At 52.8% G+C, this 20,955-nt stretch overlaps 1 protein-coding gene across 7 annotated transcripts in view; it reads right to left on the reverse strand.

Moving 5' to 3' along the window:
- The window catches only part of Tnrc18 (trinucleotide repeat containing 18), a gene marked incomplete in the record, with an annotated part of 86,791 nt that overhangs the window by 16,825 nt on the left and 49,011 nt on the right, over positions 1-20,955 (reverse strand). For 6 of the 7 annotated variants that reach the window (XM_013521124.1, XM_013521123.1, XM_013521120.1 and 3 more), the window contains 6 exon segments: positions 1-307; positions 8,392-8,634; positions 13,132-13,407; positions 16,979-17,339; positions 18,932-19,103; positions 20,751-20,879. In XM_013521124.1, the coding sequence (XP_013376578.1) occupies positions 1-307; positions 8,392-8,634; positions 13,132-13,407; positions 16,979-17,339; positions 18,932-19,103; positions 20,751-20,879 (1,488 nt within the window). 7 annotated transcript variants of the gene reach the window in all.

The raw sequence follows: 20,955 nt of genomic DNA on the forward strand, positions 1-20,955 counted from the left end.
GCGGCGGCCGAGGCATCGTGCAGGAAGATGCGCTCGCTGCGCCGCCGCGTCCACAAGTCGTCGTCGCTGGCCTCGGGCCCAGCCTCGAAGCCCGGCTCCTTGGGCCCGCGTAGTTTGCGGGCCTTACGTCCCTTGTCGGCGGCCAGCTTGGCCTTATCGGGGCTGTTGGGACCACGGGCGCAGGGTGCGGGCGTGGCCAGCGGGGGGCCTGGCTCACCCGGCGCCTTTTTGGGGCGCAGCAGCGCGGTGGGGGGCGGCCGGCGCACCTTGACCTCGCTGTCCGAGTCCGTGTACTCGAACTCCGTGCCTGGGGGAGGGGAAGGGGCGGCACTGAGCTGGGGCGCCCTCCTGCTGCCAGGAGAGGTGCGGGCACCCAGCCTGATGCCCTCTGCAGGCCCTGGCCTCACCCACACCATGTAAGGGAGACCCTGCAGCACCACAGCCTGGGCCCAGCCCCCTCACCAGCCCTGTCCTCTGCTGGCCAAGGGACCTAGTCCCTCTGCCCTTGGTTTGGGGTTCTGGACACTTCACCTGCCACTGCCAACTGCCGGCTCGGCCCAGCCCCACCAGCGTGACCTCTGGGCTTCCCCGTCCGCTCCTCCCTCCGCAGATGCCCCACCTCACTCCACCTCGGCCTGGAAAGCCCCATGGGCCACAGATGGGCCACTGAGCACACCTTCTGTCCACAACTCCCTCACCACAGTGACATGCCGTGGCCTGCCCTGTCCCCTAGAGCTGGCTCTCGGAGTTCTCAGGGAGCCTCCAGGTTCACAGAGCTGGTGCCCAGGAAACACATTAGCGTGTTGGCTGGGGGCACTTCCAACAGGACAGGCACTTAGGGTTAGACCCCAGGGCGGGACATCTGCAACACCCTGCTGGGTTAACAGTCTCAGGCTTCCCTCCAGCACAGCCCAGCACTCCAGGGCCCAAGGGAGCCCCACTGGCCCCAGGCAGCGGGCAGCCTGGCTACAAGCGTTCTCCTGGAAGGCCACTCCCAAAGGGGCAGCCACAGCAGCGGGGCCTGGGGGCGCCCAGAGAGCCACTGGCAAAGCCTAAGGATCCCAACAACTCATCTTCCAAAGGGCAAGGAGGCAGCTGGGGCTCTTTGGCTGAGGAGGGAACTAGGAACTAGATTGAGACTGCGCCCCAAGGCAGCCCACACAGGGTGCCCTGGGGCGGGACAGAACCGGGGCAGGCAGACAGTGGGCTGAGAAGGTGCCCGTGGAAAGGAGGGACTTTGCACTGCACCCCCGCCCCGGCCCAGGGCACGGGCTCCTTGGCGGTCCCACAGGGAGGCTGCACATGCGTGGAAAGAAATGAGTCCCGGCCTCGGTAGCAAGAAAGAGAAAGTTAGATGCTGACAACGCAGAAGAAAGCAGGGAGAAAGACCCCCAGGCTCCGCCTGCCCACACTGGGGCAGATTTGACACAGCGCAGTGAGCGGCAGAAGTTGATCTGAACGGAGACCACACAGGCCACCCAGGTAACAGAAATGGGAGTTCCAGCCCCAACAAGGCAGCCGAAAGGCAACAGCATTCACTGAAGAAAATCAGAGCATCTGGACCCTACTTCCACAGCCCACCGCCACAGAGCCTAGCGCACGAGCCAAAGATGATCAACGGACAAGAGCCAAGAGGGGCACGGCATTCTGGAGAGAGAAGACACTCACCACGTCTGACCCAAGATGCTGCCTGTGTCGGGACTAAGGAAGGAGGATTCCCTCAGGCAGATCCCAGCTAGCTTTCTTTTTTTTTGTTTGTTTGTTTGTTTTTTTGTTTTTTGTTTTCGGTACCGGCAATCGAACTCACGACCTTGCGCTTGCCAGTCAGGCACTGTGCCGCTGAGCTAAATCCCCAGCCCCCAGCTAGCTTTCCCTAAGGAAGCAAAACAAAACTCTGGATTTTTTTGTTTGTTTTGCAGTACGGAGGATGGAGCCTGGAGCCTTCGCTCTCAGATACATCCAACCCCTTCTTACTACTGTGAGACAGGGTCTTATGCAGTTGCTAACTTACTGAGGCTGGGCTCCAGCTTGTGATCCTCCTGCTTCAGCCTCTGTACCAGCAGAAAAATGGGAAAGGCCAGCAGAGAAATACAAACAGCTGGAAAGAACCAAAGTATAAGTTCTAGAACTGAAAATTACAACTTTGGAAATAAATTCACAGAAGGGACCTGAGAGCAGAATGGATTTGAGTAAGAGAGGTGCGTTTGAAAAAGGCAACCACAGTCCTGAGATCTGTCAGGTGATAACAAATGGTACAGAAAAACACTCAAAGTGATAGTGAGGCTGAGGGCAAGCAGAAATTTGCCAGTAGATCCAAGATGTTACATGAACACCAAGCAGAAGCAATACTAGAAAGTCCGCACCGACAGTCCCGAGGCACATCACAGTTGCTGTTGAGAGACAGTAAAAGCAAACCCCAGAGAACAGTAGGAGAAGCCACACCTTGGACCTGAAGGAGCCCTAAAGGTGGGCAGCCTGGTCCCCAGTGTGGCACCTGCAACAGCGTTTGCTCACTGGGGATGGGCCTCCAAGGGGACTGTGGGGCCCCAGTCTCTTCCTCTTTCCCTCTTTTCCCTGTCAGAGATGAACAGCTTCCCCGGCTATGCAGCACCCCCACGATGTACTGTGCGTTCACAGGCCTGCAGCCACACAGCCAGTTGGCCATAGACTAAACCTGCAAATTCATGAGCCAAAATGAACCTTTCCTATTTTTCATATGATCGTCACAGGTATTTGTTGTAGTAACAGAAAGCTGACCAACACATAACCTGTCACTTAGAAAAAAACATTTGATTAACTTTCCATCAGAACCTGGAGGCCAGAAGAGAGTAGAACACCATTAAAGTGCTGAGAGAAAAAATGGAAATGGAAAATTTTACATCCAGTGAAAACATTAAAACATCACTCAAGAATGAAGGTTAAATGGAAATATTTTCAGATGAAAAAACACTAAGAAAATTCATCACAGGGGCTAGGGATTTAGCTCAGCGGCAAAGCGCCTTCCTGGCAAGCACAAGGTCGTGAGTTCGGTTCCCAGTACCAGAGAAAAACCAAAAAAACAAACAACAAAAAAAAGAAAATTCATCACAAAGCTGAGTGTGGTAGCACACACCTGTCATCCCAGCACTCTGGAAGGCTGAAGCAGGATGATTCCAAGCGTGAGTGATTTAGCAAGACCTATCTCAAAATGAAAAACAGAAAAAGGATGGATATGCTGGGCATAGTGGCACATGGCTCTAATACCAAAGAGCACCTAGGAGGCTGAAGCAGGAGAACTATCATGCACTCAAGGCCAGGCTGAACTATATAGTAATACTCTGCCTCAAAAAAACAAGGAAAGGCTGGATATGTAACTCAATGTGAAAGCACTGTGTTCAATCCCCATTACTGAAAAAAAAAAAATTAAGGACTCATTTAAATGGAAAGACATCCCATATTCATGGATCAAAAGGTTTATAATGTTAAGAGACCAATACTCCCCAAAATGATCTACCAGTTCAATACAGTTCCTGTCAGAATGCCAGCTAGTTTGTTTTTGTTTTTGTCTTTCTGAGACAGGGTCTCACTATGCAGTTTAGACTGGCCTTGTGCTACCTTTGTAGCCCAGGCTGGACTGGAACTCACAATGATCCTCCTGCCTCTGCCTCCTGAGAGCTAGGATTAGCTGGCTTTTTGGCAGACGTTAATAAGCTGATTCTAAAATTTACATGGAAATGCAGAAGCACCAAAATAACTTTAAAAAAAAAGGAAAAATTTGGGAAATTCACATTTTCTAGTTTCAAAACTTCCACAAAGCTACAGTAAACCAAGACAATGTAGTACTGGCATAAGAATAGATATAATAGATGTTTAGATCACTGGAAAAGAATTGGAAGTCCAGAAATAATCCCTTCCATTTTTGGACAATTAATTTTCAACAAAAGCAGCAAAGTCCTACTGGGATAACTGGGTATTTGCACAGAAAAGTCCCCTGCATCACTCCATACACAAAAATTAACTAGAAATGGATCACAGACCTAAACAAAACAGCCAAAACTGTAAGAGTCTTACAAAAACCCAGGAGTAAATCTTTGTGACCTTGGATTATACAGTACTTTCTTCCATGTGACCCTAGAACCAGGTGACAAGAGAAAAAACAGATAAATTAGGTTTTATTAAAATTAAAAACTTTTCCTGAGAGCAGTGGTACACACCTGCAATCCCAACTACTGAGGAGGCTGAGGCAGAAGGGTTGCTAGATGAAAGCCAGCCTGGGCAACTTAGCAAAACTTTGCCTCAAAATAAAAATAAAAAGGGCTGGCAATTTGGTTCCGTGGTAGAGCACTTGCTTAGCATCACACATCCCTGGGATTGATGCCCAGTACAGATGGATGGATAGACAGATACAGAAAGAAAGAAACAAAAAGAAAAATTTGTTTTGAATAATGCTATTTAAAAAGTGAATAGATCTAGGGCTATAACTCAGCAGCATAGCACCTGCCTGCCAAGCATGAGGTCCTGAGTTCAATTCCTGGTACAAAAAAAAAAAAAAAGGTGACTAGACAACTCACAGAAAAGTAGAAAGTGCCTGCTAATTATATCAGATAAGAGTGTTGTAATCCAAATATATAAAGAACTCTTACTCAGTAACTTTTGAAAAATTAACAAAAAGTAAAGGATTTAAACATGATTTCTTTTTCCACTACTGGGAATCAAACCCAGAAGCTTGTGCATACTAGGTAAGGATACTATATCTGAGCTACATCCCAGCCCTTTTTATTGGTGAGATAGGGTCTCATTAACTTGGCCGGTTGGCCCTAACTTGCAATACTGCCTCAGCCTCCTGAATGGCTGAGATTATATGGGTGTGCCACCGTACCTGGTTTAAATAAGATACTTCTTAAAACAAGGCACATGCTGGGCATGATGGCACATACCTGTAGTCCCAGCACTCCAGAGGCTGAGGCAAGAGGATCACCACAAGTTTGAGGCCAGCCTAGGCTACATAGAGAGTGCAAGGCCAACCTGTACAACATAGTAAGACCCTGTCTCAAACAATAACAACAATAAAATCAAAGGAAGACAGAAATAGCCACTAAGTATATGAAAAAGTACTCAAAATCATTAGAGAAATGCAAATCAAAACCATAATGAAGGGTTGGTGATGTAGGTCAGTGGTAGCGTGGCTTGCCTAGCATGCATGAGGCCCTGGATTCCATCCCCTGCCCAACAAACATACTACACACTGAGACACCACTTCATATCCACAGAGATGGCCATAATCCTTAAGATAGATAGATAGATAAAGCAAGTGTTGGAGAGGCTGTGGAGAAACCGGAACCTTGATAACAGCAAGTGTTGGAGAGGCTGTGGAGAAACTGGAACCTCATACTCTCTGGTGGAATGTACTTTAGAAAAACAGTTTGGTAACTCCTCAGAAGTTAGACAGCTACCCAGTGAGCCAGCAGTTCCACTACCAAGAGAACTAGAAAACATCCTCACAAAAATCTGTATGGATATATTCCTAGCAGCATTATCCATAAAAACCTAAAGATACAAACAACCCAAATACCCATCAGCTGCTGAGTACATGGTGCAGTAGATGGCTATCAGTGGAAGATGATTCAGTCATACTGAAAGGAAGCACTACACATTACCATGTGGATGAGCCTGAAAACCATGGGGCCAAACACAAAGGCCACACATTGCAGGGTTTTGTTTATATGAAAAGTCAATAGATAAATCCAAAAGAAGTGGTAGCTTAGGGCTGGAGTTGTGCGGGAATTCAGTGACTGTGAGATTTCCTTTTGAGGTGATGAGAATGTTCAAAAATTAGATAACAGTCATGGCTTCCCAACTCTGAATATAATGAAAACCACTGAGCTGTACATTGTATTTTATGGTATATGAATTATATCTCAAAAAAGCTATACAAAACTATTACAAAGCGGTAGATTCAAACCTGCCCATATTAATATTATATATTACTCTGCTTTTATTGCAATAAATGTTATAAACACTCCAATAAAATGACAGAAATCATAAAAAAATTTTTAAAAAACCCAAGCATATGCTCTCTATAAGAAACTTACACTAAATATAAAGACAAAGATAAATTAAAATAGCCAGTTGCCGTGGTGCACACCTGTAATCCTAGCACTTTGGGAGGCTAATGCAGAAAGATCCAAAGCTCAAGTTCCACCTGGGCAACTCAGTGAGACAGACCCTGTCTCAAAATAAAAAAGGGGCTAGAGATTCAGCTCATTGTGAAGGTCCGAGGTTCAATCCCCAGTATCACACACACAGAAAGAGACAAAATGACGATGAACAGACAGAAAAAAATACACCACAGACATCGGGCATGGTGGTGCACGCCTGTAATCCCAGCACTCTGGAGGCTGACGAAGGAGGATCACTGTGAGTCTGAGACCAGCCTGGGCTACACAGTGAGTTTAAGGCCAGCCTGAACTGCACAGTGAGACCTTGTCTCAAAATATATATACATCACAGAAATGGCAAGCACAAGGAAGATGAAGCGGCTGTGTGTACTAGATAAAGTGGATCCAAACAGAATGTAATGCCAGAGGTAGAAAGAAACAAAGACGGAGTCAAGAGGAAAATATGATGGTCACGAATACATATGTGCCAAGTAACAGAGCTGCAGACATACAAAGCAAAAACTGACAGTATTAAAAGGAGAACTAGGGGCTGGGGATTTAGCTCAGCAGCACAGCGCCTGCCTGGCAAGCGCGAGGGTTCGATTCCCGGTATTGGAAAACAAAACAAAACAAAAAAATAATAATAAAATAAAATAAAAGAGAACTAGAGACTTCTGCAATCACAGTGGGAGACTTTAACATCTCTAAGCAACTGAGAGAATTAGACCCAAACAAAATCCAGTGAAGGTGCACATCTTAATACTACTGATCACACCAGTGTGACTGGCATGTACAGAAGACCTAACACAGTGCACTTACTAGGAAATGCCATGCACCATCAAAGACTTAAAAAATTAAAAGGCTGAAATTATAGGGAATGTTCTCCAACCACGATGGAATTGGATTAGAAATCAGTAAGATTAAGATAACCAGGCAACTTCCCTCAAGTAGTTGGAAATATCTTTTTAAATACTCACTAAGTCAAAGTACAAATCATAAAAGAATAAGAAGTAAGAATATGACAACATATCAAAATGTGTGAGATGCACTTAAAGCTGTATTTAGAGAGAGGTTTGGAGCCTTCAATGTCTACTGGAAAAAAGAACAGTCTCAAATTGATGACCTAAATGTCTACCTTAAGAAACGGAAGCGGGTGCAAATTATGCCCAAAGAAAACAGAAAGAAGGAAATAACACCACAGAAATCAATGAAATGGATAACTTCTAGCCAATATGATCAAGGGGGAGAAAAAGGCACAAGTTATCTGAATCCACAAGGAAAAAGGAAACATCACTACAGACCCTTCCAACACTAAAGGTATAAAAAGGGAATCACTCAAACTATGATGATACTTTTGATAATCGTGATGCCTGCGGCTGTGGGGACAGAAGTCCAAAAACCCGAAGGGCTACAATGGCTGGTGGCAAATTAGGAGCTGTGGACAGGATACGGGTGCAGGGACAGACAGGTGGTGTTCACCTGGAGGCAGTGGGGAGCCAGTTCTGCGCAGAGAAGCAGCGGGGTGGAGCTTAAGCCTTGAGGGAAAGTCCTCTAGATGCTTCTGGCTGGCAGGGCCTGTGGTTCCCATTTCCTACCCAGCCCTGCAGGGAGGGTCGGGCGGGGGCGAACCTGCTCTTACTGCTGAGGAAAGGACACTGGAGCATCAGCAGGGACACAGGGCCCTGACACACGGTGTGATCAGACGCAGAGACACGGTGAACCTGAGCCTCCTGCCCGAGCAATACTGCTGTGACCATGCTTGGGCCATTGGGGTAGTGGGAGGGTGGCCTGGTCTCACAGAGAGGGCCATGAGGATTCACTATGATAAGCTCCACCCACTGGGGCCCAGCACAGCACCTGCTGACCCCAACTCCTTCAGGGTCAGTGACCCCTAGCCCTCAGCAGCCCCGCCCACTGGGTCACAGACTGTGTCACATGGCTCCTGGCTCAGGAAGCTACCAGCTTTCCTGTCCTCCTCCAGGCTACTCCTTCCCTGTACACCTCCTTCTCAGCCAGCACCCACATTCCTCAGGGGCCAGCGCATTGCCACCAACCTAGAGTGGGCTGGGGCCTCCCTGGGCTTCCACGGCCTCCAGGACCCGATTTAGGGCCATGTTTATCAGGAGCACAAAGGTGGAGCAGTTATGCCTCAAGCAGCCAGAGATCCTTCCAGGGAACAGTGGGGCTAGGACTCTCGGCACCAGCACTGCTCTGCTCGGGACAGAGTTGGCCCCAGGTGCCCAGTGATACTCACTCATCAGACTCTGCCGCTCCTCTTTCTTCCGGGCCTTCTGCTTGGCCTCCAGCTGCACCACGGACAGGGACGGTCCCACCATGGGGCTGGGGAGGGCACTGGCCGCGAAGCGGGCCAGCAGGCCCAGCCCACTCTCCTCCAGGCCTGGCGACAGGGCCCGTTCCCGAGTGCCCAGCCTATAGCCACCAGCCGCCTCGTCCTCCTCCTCCTCCAGCTCCTCCTCGTCCTCCTCGGAGGTCTCATCTGGCGTGCAGAAAACAGGGAGCAAGTCAGGGCTCTGGCCCAGTGTGTGCCGCCCCCACCCCCCGCCACCCCCCCAGCCCCCCAGGCTGGAGTGGCCACAGCTCCAGCCTCGCCCCTCAGCCTCACCATGTGGCCACTGGGGGAAGATCCCAAACTAGCCCTCGGTCCCACCCATGCTCGCCCAGGGCCTTCGCCCACAGAGCCCAGCGCAAGGGCATCCTGGACAGCCCAGAGGGGCAGCGGCTCTGCGTGTCAGGGTGGGCTTCTGTGTGGGGAGCACCAACATGCATGTGTGCTGTGGGCAGGGGACAGACACACAGACAGGACTGGAGACAGCGCTCGCCACGGTCTCACCCATACACACACGCACCCCGACAGACATAAAGGCTTAGGAAGGAGGCAGGAGAGGAGGAAGAGGAGGAGGAGGAGGAAGAGGCAGGAGAGGCGGGGAAGGGGCTCAGACTGGGCATCCAGGCAAGGGGCCTGCAGCCGTTTGCCAGCTGGAGACCTGGGGGCTGGTGGCAGGAGAAGGTGGAGTTTGGTCTCTTCTGGAACTTGATGGGGACGTTGTGATTCCAGCCCCAAGCAGGGCTATCAAGTCCAAAACTAAAGTCCAGCAACGTCCCTACCCTGGCAAACCGGGAAGCAAGTGCTTACCCTCACTGACCCCCGTTTCCTCAGCTGTGGCATGGGGTGACCCTGCCGGCAACCGGACCAGCTAAGAGGAAGGTTCCCACAGAAAGTGCTCTGCAGGTCTGGGGAGGATCGAGAGAAACGTGGCCATATCTGTGACCCAGAGAGGAGCGGTGCCCCCAGGGCACAGCTCCAAGCTGGCTTTGGCTCAGGGCTCCAGGGAAGCCCTCAGGGTGGGCAAGCTGAACTTGGAGACGGAACCTCAGGCTGAGGGTTCAAGCAGCAGGGCTGGCTGAAGAGGTTCAGGCTATCTCCTGGGAGTGAGGATAGGCTTTTCCAGAGCCTCTGGCCCGGCAGCCAGCTAGGGTTCTTGGGAAGGGGCAGGCTGGGCGCTGAGGCCGGGGCTGGCCAGGAAAGCCCAGCTTGACAAGGATCCCTGCACATGAACCAATCCCTCTGCCAAAGAGAGAGGCTGTCCCTGTCCTTCCCAGGGAGGCAGCCCAACTGAGGCACCTGACACACAGCAAAGGCGTTTCAAGGGCAAGTGGCCCCGTGCTCATCTGCCCAGAGCCCTGGAAGCCACTGGCCAAGGCAGGGCCCAGACGGGGCTGGAAAGTGGCTGCGAAGCAGGAAGTGGCAGGGGGACGGGTAACCAAGGGGACGGGTAACCAAGTCCACGTTCTCCTGTCATTGCCCCCAGCTGCCACTTGGCTACGCGGACCTCGTGGCCAAAAGCGGCAGCCCCAAGGGTGCCACCATGGGCAAGAGTTCTGTCCTCTACCCACTTATTGGAGGGTACCCAGATTCCTGGCGGGGCAGCCCTGGGAGGGGGAGGCGGTGAGGAGCCCGGGGAGTCGTACAAGGGTGGAAAGAGAGAGAGGAGCAGAGAGGAGGCTTGTTACAGGGGTGCAGGCGGGAGCGGGCTCCCGAGACGATGGATGAAGCAGGCTGGGGAGGAGGCCGGCAGGGCAGGCAGGGCAGGCAGGCAGTGCACACTTGCGATCATTCACATTGCGACGTCACATGGCTCTGTCTCCGCCCCAGTGGGCCACAGCGGCAAAGCAGGCTAAGTGTAGGCAGACTTTCAACAGCGCCTGGGTCCCCCACATCAGGTCCCCTGGGGTTGTCCAATTTGGGGCAGGTGTTGGGAGGGCGGCTGGCTGGGGTGGGAGCACAGGGCTAGGCGAGGGGCTGGGCATGTTCCCTTCTAAAAACGCCCTGCCCTGGCTGCTCGGGTGTGGAGATGCCAGAAATCTTCCCTCCAGGGCTCAGCTAGAAGGTTGGTGGGATAGGCCAGAGGCCCTGGGTTTCTGGGAACTGTAGGGAACACCTTAGATCTCAGAAAGCTAGCAGCAGGCCAGGCCCAGCACCGGCAATGGAAAAATGCTGGCAGGCAGAAGCCCACAAAGAGCATCTGCATAAGGGACATCTGAATGATCCCACCATCCTCCCGGCCTCCCTGGTGCTGGGTGGACCACATTGGTCTGCTCAGACCATGTCTGAGAGGGCAGGAGGAGCAGAGGTGCAAGGGCCAAGAACGCCTCTCTGGAGTTATCCACACCTGAGGCAGAGCTTGCCAAGGGCAGGAGGGGAGAAAAGTCCCAACAAAGATACCCAAGGAAATACAGAAAAAACGTATTTTTTTTTAAATCTTGGCTCAGGACAAGGGGTTGGCTGTTGTAACTTGGTTTGGTTTCCCAAAACCCGTAAGCGTCAAGGTGATGTGCTGCTGCCAGACCCGTGGGGGCAGACCCCGAGGGGGTGGGTGTACAGAGGACAGAAAGAAAAGGGTTTGCCTACCTACGGAGCAACGAGCCAGGCTCGGACCCAAGCTCCGTGACCCGCTGTGCCGTCTGCCCTACTCCCAGCCTTCGCTTTGCGTCCAGAGTGCAGCGGGAGAGCAAATGCAAGAGACCGAAACAGACACTCAAAGCATCATGGGTAGGGGTCAAGGGTGGAGGTATGGTCAAGCTGCTGGGAGGAGAAAGCAGACACACTAGAAAAGCCAAGCCAATTAAGTGTTTTAGTACCAGGGAGTCAGTAAGGCCCTATTACCCAAATATCCCTCAAGACCTCATCAACCATCTGCTTTATTGTGGGGGGCAGACCGAAAAGCTGAGCCCCCTCCCCTCACCCCCCACTCTCCTATCTGGGCTATGTGCACTGGCCCTGCTACATCCAGCCCTGTTGTCTGACTTGGGGCAACTGGGCCCTCCCGGAGGGGTCTGGTGGGGGCTGCCTGTTCCTCTGTGGGCTCTGAGCTGGGGCAGGAGTGTTCAAAAGCTAAGAAGCTGAAAGCCTGGCTTTAAGGGCACGTGGGGAGGGAGCACGGAGATCCATCCAAGGCAAGGGAGGAAGGGTCCAGCCAAGCAGACTCATCACAGAAGGCCGGCCGGGGTGGGGTCTCACTAGCGGGTTAGTGGCCTCTCTGCTTAGCCCAGGATGCACTCACTCAGATGTGGCAGCGGGACAAGAGAACCCGGGCCCAAAGGACATGAGGCTCCCAGTGTGCTGTCTCCAAACCCTGCCAATTTGGAGGGGAGACGGTAGACGAGGAGGAGGAGCCGAAATGGGCAGTGTTCTGGTCACATCCAGATTCGCTAGGACACGTCGGGACCTTCCTGAGGAAGCTGCTGACGTCCACGTATTGCTAGCCAGGGTTTTGAGGATTCCCAAGGCCTGGCCCTAAAAGGAATCTATCCTGAAGCACACCCTAAACCAGGGCAGAGGTACTTTTTCACGTGCTTCCCCCTTCTTGGGCCATTTCTGATTGAAGGGCCTGAGGGCTCAGACATTTCTAACACCAGAGTCCCATTCTGATGTTAGGGAATGTTCTTGGGGGTCATGAAGCTTGACCTTCTGAGAGGAGAGCTGGCTGAGGAACCCAAGGCCAAACCAGGCCAGAGGGCCACGGGCCAGTGCTCTCCCCCAAAGTATGCTTTTTGTCCCCTGAAGTGGCTATGAAGCCAACGCTTTCAAATGTAGCAACGAAACCAAGGCCAGCTGATGGCCTTGACCCTGCACTGCCTACACGCCCTTCAAAACAGAAATACATGTTAGAAGACAAGTGTTTATGTTAATTCTGTTTAACCACTGGTAAGAGCAGAGTTTTAAGAAAATAAAACACAAACAAGCAGCTTAAAAAAAAAAGGATGATGCTGGAGGTGAGGGCGGCTGACTGTCCACCTGAAAAATGGAATGGATGCCAGAGCTCCCAGGGATATTTGAATAATAGAGAGGAGCGGCCACGCTTCCACTCCCTCTGGGGTGGGGAGGAGGAGCGGGAGGAGGGAGGAGGAACAAATGAAGGGAAGCGGCAACCTGATGTCTAGTAAGGACACAGCAAGAGAGACAAGGCACACGGTTTAGTTAAAAATGAACTCGGTATGTTTAATAAAGCTTGGTATTACCAAAATCGCGGTACAAACATCAAGTCACACGCCCACACGACAGAGGTCCATTTACAAAATGCTCCCAGGGCCGGGCCCAGGCCAAGAGCCCAGCTCAGACCTGTGGTCTGGGGGGGGCAGGAAAGGTGCAGGGCCTCAGGGGGTGGGGAGGGGTGCAGAGGAAGGAGAGGAGAAAAGTGGAGACCAAAAAAACCAGTCCGAGTGAGCTCGGAAAGAGCTCCCCAATGGTATCCTTCACAATGATACGGTACAAATAAAAACAAAAACAAAAAGAGGTGGGTACGGCAGGCTACGCTGCCAAGAACCAGACGGCTGCCGTCCTGGGCCATCGGCGACGGCCACGGCTGCCATCCCTGCTGTGTGCACACGCGTGCTCTCTCTCGCTCGCTCGCGCTCTCACACTCACTCTCTCGCTCTAAAACATGGAAGAGATTTTGTGTGTGGAGCTAGTAACCTTGGTCAAACGAGTCCTCCGAAGAGTCGCTGCAGGACAAGCGGGCCTCAGCCTCTCGGAGCAGCAAGCAGAACGGCTGCTTCCTGCTGGCGGCCGCCTTGGGTTTCAGAGTCCGGGGGGCCGCTAGGCCCCTCTTGGTCAACTTGGGGCCCGTGGCTGGCTTGCCATTCTTTGCTACCATGCCACACAGGAGGGAGGAGGTCAGTTTGGAGCCGGAGGGGCCTTGGGCAGGCCACTCGTCCTTCAGGAAGTCTTCATCTTCCTCTGAGTCGGTATCTGCAGTCAAAGTAGTTTTTAATAAGGTAAGTCACGGGGCATGGGGGGAGAGGCGGTGTCTGTTTCACTGTGATCAGCGGCTCTGAGAACACACTGCGGCGGGCTGGCCAGGCCTCAGCCTCACCTGGGAGGCCTCTGAGCATGAGCGTCACGGGCCTTGCACGGCTCAGCTCCGCCAGCGGGTTTACACCCAGGCCCCTTCTCAGCGGGGCACTGCCAAGTCACCCACCAGTCACTGTGGCCTTTCCAGGTTCTGGAGGCCCCACAACTCTCTCTGGATCCTGGTGCCTACTGCCGCACATTCCATCCCCTGAAAGGCTGCACACAGCCCAGCAGCTTTTTCTGGGGAAGGATGAGGGCCGAAAGGGAAAGGTCTCCCGACAGAGGCACGCGCACACAGTTTTTCCAACAACCCTGCTCAGCAACCGTGCCACGACAGCTTCACACGGGCCTCGGTGAGAACACTCACACCAAGGAAGTCCGCGAACGATGTCACAACAGACACACCCCCGTCCTTGCCCTGCCACGCCTGCCCTGGCTTTTGGTGTCTCCAGCTGAGCTACGAGATTGAGCAGCAGGGTTCTTGAACCCTCCTGGGAAACAAGCAACAGCTCGCGGGGAGCTCGTCAGGAGGCAGAGCTCTGGTCTCTTCCTGCCTCAACCCCAACATGCATCCTCTTGCTCTCCTGATCTGCTAGAACCCAAGCCAAGCGGAAGAACACTGACACACACAGCTCCAGCTCCGGCGATGCCCGGCCTTGCCCAAGGCCAAGGGAAACACACACAGGGGGTGGGGGGCCCTGGCTGCTTCCGCCAATACCTCCGCTTTCTACTCCAACCAGACCCCAAGTTCAGGACAGCCTAGCAAATCTAAGGCAGGGCAAGGTCAACTCCTACCAAGCCTCCAGCCCTTGCCACAGCCCTAGCTCTTCCTAGCTCTTCCTGTCACGTGTTCCAACTTGTCCCTTCTGAGGCCACTTGCCGGCCAGAGATGTCAACTTGGCTTCCCACAAGAACCAGCAGGCACCCCCCCATCCCTGCACTCCAAACTGCAACAGCAGGAGGCACCATCCCCTCCTCCTCCTTCTGCCAGGGCAGCATCTCCACGCCGAGCCTGCCCAATCACCCAGAACCACATGGAAGCAAACTAGAGAAAGGAAAGGAAAGCCGGGCGGGGCAGTGCACATCTGCGATCCCAGCATTTCGGAAGGCTGAGGCAGGAAGACCACAAGTCCCACTGGGCAACTTAGTGAGACTGTCTCAAACTAACAAAAAATTTTACAGGGCTGAGCATGTACACGGCTCGGTGGTAGAGTGCACCTGGGTTCAATCAATCCCCAGTATGAAGGCAGGAAGGGAAAAGAAGGAAGGCCCTTTTCACAGCCAGGTGCTTCCCATAACCACCACAGGGTGGAGACAGGCCGGCTGACTTCCCTGTTCAAATGCTAGCCCTTTCCCTCCCACAGCCAGTGGAGTTTAGACAAGGGCGTAACGAAGTTAGATGGACAATTTGGACAGTTTGGGGGTGTTTTGTCTTGTTTTGTTTTGAGACAGGGTCTCACTATGTAGCTCAGGCTGGCCTCAAACTCATGGAGATCCTTCTGCATCAGCCTCCCAAGTGCTGGGATTACAAGCATGTGCCACAGCACCCGGCTGGACAAATGGAACATTTCCTCTCACTCCCAAGAACACAACATGCCTGCTGCAGTGGATGGGACTGCTTGGGGCACCACCAAGACCTTAGGTCACAAACTCATCGGTGACCTCTACCTCTACCTACCCTACCCCACTGACTGCAAGCTAAGGAGTGCGACAGCCTTTCAGGCCGCAGCCAAGCAGTCCTCCCCCTCAGTTCTCATTATTCCAAACTGAGCAGAAACAGAACAAAAGAAAATCCTCTTCCCCTTCAGAGCACAAGGCCAGGGGCCTCGGCAGTGCTGTCAGAACATACCCATCCAGGTCAGAGGGGCACTGAAGCCATGGTGATTTTGTACGCTATGTCCTCAAGCATGTCCCCAGTACTCTTGAGAGGCTGAGGCAGGCACATTTCAAGTTCAAGCCCAGACCAGGCCATGTAACAACAAGACACATTGCTTGGCTCACCTGATGGCACATTGGTCCTGGAGGACCACTAGTCTAGGAAAAACAGAAACACACTTGCTAAATCATAACGACAGTTTAATCCTGCACCAAGACACAGCGTTCAGCTCTGCCCACTTAAGGCTCCCAAGAACCCTGAAGAGCAGGAGATGAGGTTTTACCTCCAAACCCATAACTACTTTTATTTTCTTTTCTTAAGAAAACACCACAGTGTATGCTTGCAATCCCAGTACTCTTGGGAGGCTGAGGCAGGCGCATTTCAAGTTCAAGCCCGGACCGGGTAATTTAACAACAAAGACAAGCCCTGTCTCAAAATTTTTAAAGTGGATGGGAATGTAGCTCAGTGCAAAGGTCCTGAGGTTTAATCAAGGATAGATGGAAAGAAGGAAGAGGTGGAAAAGAACAAAGAAAGACTAGGAAAGAGAGAAGGAAAAAAGACGGCAGGAGAGAAGAAAACACTTGTGACATCAAACGCTTCCATTTTTTACACCTGTCTTGCATCCCCGTCCCCTCTAAACGCAAACACTCACAGGGATCTAACCACAGCCCATCAAAAGCCCAGGGCAGAGACCCTGGCAGCGCCCAACAGAAGCCCTCCACGTATACAGGGACTGGGGACTCCCAGAATACACAGACTCGGACGCAAGCCTGGTCCCAAGAAGCCCTCCTGGAGCTACTGTGTGCTCGGTACCCTCCCACCGCGGACACAGGCGGTGCTCGGGCCACGAACACCGAGCTAGCACCTTTTACCTGCCATGTAGCAGCAGCCTTCGGACCCCGGGGAGACGCCGCGCTTGGGGAAACCACAACTGCACAACCACAGCCTCTGCGCTCCACTGCAAGAGCTCAACAGTCACAAGGGACCACGGAGGCCGGCCAACCATTGCCGCAGGGATGAGGCCGAAGCGGATCTGGCCCATGAGCTGCTCTCCTCGCTCCACCTAGGCGCACACCCTTCCCTCCACCCCCGGGGCCTGGGCAGCCTCAGCAACAAAACAAGGGTACCCCGCTGTGGGGCTGCCACAGGTACAGCCAAACCACGCCCATGAAGCCTCCGGTTCGGAGCCACGCGCGAAGTAACCGTGAGCTTCCAACTGGCAAGAGAGTCGGTTACCTCTAGCACTCTCAAAAGCAATCGCATTCCTGGACTCTCTAGGACGAGCAGGCGCAAACTCTACGGTACTCTAGAACTCCACGCACAGGGCTTCCGGTGGAAGAGCGAAGCCACTACCAGAGGGCGGGCAAACGGCGGTCCCCGCCCGCCAGTCACAGACACCCACCAATCACAGGCACCTGCCCGTACGGCCTCTGCCAATGACAGGCACGTGCGCTTCAGGCGCTTCCCACTTCCGGTATAGAAAGCGCAAAGCCAAAAGAGCTTAAAGAGTGTTCCCAGAGAGAGAGAGAAAGAATCAAGACCAGGAAAGGAGAGGAGAAGTGGCCAGGAGGCAGCGCGGCACCGGCTACTTACTGTAGGAGTAGCTGCTCACTTCCGAGGCGAAAGGGGAATGAGCCGACTTGGGCTGGCCTCTGGCCTTGAACCCCACCTCCATCTTCCTGGCTTTGGCGGCCCTTTTGTGTTTACCTTCTCTAGAGGACTTCAGGGCCAGGCCCAGGCCTCTGGCCAGAGCCTTCCTGTTCTTGCCCAGCAGGCTGTCATAAGGAGTTAAGAACCTGCCACAACCCCCATTAGTTTTCGATTTTCCCCCAGAACTGTCCGCAAACTTGAAGGGTGACTTCAACTTGTCCTGCTTTGTGAGGGACAGGGCCTTGTCTAGCTTGCTTGCCAACTGCTCCTGGTCGCTGGCCATCTTCTTCTTCTTAATCTTTAGCTGGGGAGGGAAGTTGGGTCACAGGTTAGGACATCTGGCAAGACAAGACAGTGGGCTTGAGTGCACAGCTCTCGACAGTCCTGGGCTCCAGTCCTTCCTCAGGACTGACTTGCTGAGCTCCTCTCACCTCAGTCCTTCACTCTGTAAAACGAGGACATTTGTGTCTAGACATCTCCAGGCTGTTCTGATGATGAACTGAGATAAGACCAGCCTGAACTATATAGCAAGACCCTGTCTCCAAAAAAAAAAAAAAAAATTACCGAAGTGCCTGGCCCAAAGTAACCACTTATTAAATAGCTGTTACTATGGTTACGATCATCCCTGGCCCTGGCATTTCCACACTGACGTTTCATAGCACTATCCGGTACCTCCTAGAGAAGCACTTTAAGTAGGCAGAGCTGCTGATGGCCCAGAGAAGGTAGCTGAGTTGAGAGAGGGGGGAAAAAGCAAAGTAAGATTGAAAACCTAGGTGGGCACACTGTGGCACAAGGCCTATAATCTCAGCATCCTGGGAAGCAGAGGCAGGAGGACTGCAAGGTGAAGCCAGCCTGGGCAATTTTAGTGAGACCCTGTCTCAAAAAAAAAGGGGGGGGGGGCTGGGAATATAGCTCCATTTCAATCCCCAGTACTGTAAAATAAATAAATAACCTAAACCAGAGCATGCTGATCTGCTTATCTCAACCACCTATAGCAGCTAAAGGAGACTGCTGAACAGTCTAAGCCAGCCCGCCTAAGTAACAGGGCCAGACTGCCAAGAAAATGCCTGAAGTGTGTCTTGGATGCCTGAAGCAGAAAGAATAATTAGAGATTTCACAGATTAAATTTCGGCTCTGCAGGCCTATCGGCAACTGTATTCATTTGCTGACGTGAAATGCAGTTTCAAAGCCATTAATGCCCTGCATTTCAACATGTTATCTGTTTTCTCTAATCAGGTAGCATTTCATAAAGACGAAAGACACTGTCATTTAAACAACAACAAAAGCATCCCTCACCACGATTTGAAATTAAAAAGGATCCTGGCGTACAAACTGTGGATCTGTACAAACTGTGGATCTTTCTAGTCCTGGGCCCGTCTCCCTCTGCCCTCCCCATTCTGACGGCCAAATCAACCAAAACATCCCCCTAACACAGGGCCTCGTGGGGAGGGATGACAAGGTACATTAGCATTTGGAGATGAGGCCCTTAAGTGGGTGATTTCAATGCTCTGCAGAAGTAAGAAAAATTAAGGAGTTGGCTCTCACCCCATTACCCCTGGAGAATTCACAGAGGAAATTACAATGGCATCAGGCCCTTGTTTTTTAGAACTTCCAAAGGATGGAGCTGCTTGTTAAACAATTACACTGTTAAACAACAGAGTAATTGCATTATTTGGCTAAGAACTTGCAATCTCCCTACTTGGTTTCAGCAAAGGGTCAAGGAGCACACAAACAGATTTAGTTCTGGTTCTGCTTCTGAGGCTGTGTTACTTTGCTAAGTCCCTGATTTCCTCTGGCCCTTAGGGGAAAGTAACCATTCCTTACAGCAGCAGGGACCAAGAGACCTGCGACCTCTGGACCCCTGACCCCAGGATCACAGCAGACTGGGCTACTGACCTGACTCATAAAGTCGGACGAGGCCTCCTGTTCATCCCAGCTCTGGTTCCTGCCCCTGGCTTTCCCCATTCCAACGAGAGCGTCGTGTTCCTCCTCGGGCCCTTTGTGTCTCTTCCTTATCCCGGCTCCCAGCTCATAGTCATCCGGTGTCAGCAGGGACTTGCTGCTCAGCCTGAAACCCAAACGCACGCTGGTCAGCACGCCGGCCAGGCCACCCTCCAGGGCTGGGGTCCACCTTGTGGCCCTCAAGGCTGGGCTCTGGAGGCTGAAGCACCGTTTTGGATCCTATAGCACCCATGTGAGAAGACAGATCTTGCAAAACTACAGTGCTAGAATGCTGGGATGTTTGTGAATAAGGCAGAATGAGAGTATTACGTGAAAGAAGAAACAAAACTTCAAGCCGGCATCCTCCGCTGGCCTCTCATCTCTTTTCACACATCCTCCCTCCCTCTCTCTCTCTCTGTCTCTCTCTCTCACACACACACACAGAGTCATCTTTGAACAGTAAACTACATCTTTACCAAATATGCCAAAAACCAGGATCAGAAACACCAAGGAAATCCACCAGGATGGAGGGAGAATTAAGATCAGGAGCTTAAATGAAGGAGCTGTTAGCTAGCCTCCCATTTCTTGTGAGTCCAGGCAGCTGGGACATGGACAAAAGCTTTTCTTCCTCACTTTAAGCTGAAGCTCCATGGGTAATAAAAGCGGCTCATCTTGGCTCGGTGCTTACACTGTCTTGCACTGTAGGTGCCTTCTATTTTAGCCACAGAACAACATGTTGTTCTGTGCGGGTTTTTTTTTTCCGCTTTTTTTTTTTTTTTTTTTTTTTTTAAATAGATGAGAAAACTGAAGCCTGAAAAAGCTAACACCTGTCTGAGGTCACAGAAGGGGTGGACCTGGAACTCAGCAGGAAGTCTGAGCCCCCTGGGCCCACAGCCCTGCCAGGCCACGGCTGTGTGCTGTCTTCTCCGGGAGACTCTGGCCTGCCCCGCTCTGGCTGGCGGCTCTGCATCTCTTCCTCTCTCCATCCTCTCTTCAGTCAGGAACATCCAAGGGAATAAAGTTGAGAGATTCTCGGGCTGTGCATAGCTTTCTCTTGTGAAGCCCCACAGCTGTCCGCTGCCTCTCAGGCACCTTTGGAAGGCTGCAGGGGCTCTTTCCTTCTGCTTCCATAGCCTTGACTGCCATGGCCCCGGCTGCAAGGCCACGGCATACTGCAGCTCCCTTCCTTATTCAGCTTGTCACCGGGCACCCAGCGATGCCCAGGGAAGACAAGGCCTGGCCCTGGAGGGGAGGCACTCTTCCCAGCCAGCATACAAGGCCATTTCCACTGGTGCCACACTAATCTGCTGCCACTGCCACCGAGGACCTCGTCCCCAGAGCACACAGAGGCAGTGGCCCTGGTCTCAGTCAGGAAGAGCCAGCAGTTTGGGCCAGTAGGATGGGGAAATGTCCAGCACGGAAGGAACCAAGCGACAGCACGGGTCAGAGGCGGTCACGGCAAGGCTGGCGGCTCTGCAGTGAGGAGGTGCGTGGAGAGGGCAAGGAGTTAGGCCCTGGCCGTGAAAGCACAGACTGGCAGGAGGCGGGGCCAAGCACTCGCGTTAGGCCGCAGGGCGACCTCTCGCCGGTCAGTCGTCCCAGCCTCGCTTGCCCTGCGTGCCTGGGCAACGCGCCGAGCTCCCTAGGAGCTGCTGTTCCAGGGGGCTAAGAGCCCGGGGGACTCAAGGTCCCCGGGCGCAGGCACCGCACTGGGCCCTGCACCTCCCCTCCGAGCTGGGTGCCAGTCCCCGACCCACCGAGGGGCCAGCCTTACTTTCCGCTACTGCTGTGGCTCTTCCCTCTCTTGCGGGGGGGCGACAGGGCGCTCGGGGCGTGGGTCCGTTTCCGCGGCCTGCCAGGGCCTCTGCGTGCCAAGCTTCTATGGGGATCCTCGTGCCTGTCCCTTAAAGAGAACCACAGGCTTGGCTGTGAACTTGGGGGTAGGCCAGGCGCGGAGAGGGGCACACGCTGCGCACACA

Source organism: Chinchilla lanigera, unplaced genomic scaffold (assembly GCF_000276665.1).
Source record: "Chinchilla lanigera isolate Chin_1 unplaced genomic scaffold, ChiLan1.0 scaffold00059, whole genome shotgun sequence".
NCBI classification, from domain to species: domain Eukaryota; kingdom Metazoa; phylum Chordata; class Mammalia; order Rodentia; family Chinchillidae; genus Chinchilla; species Chinchilla lanigera.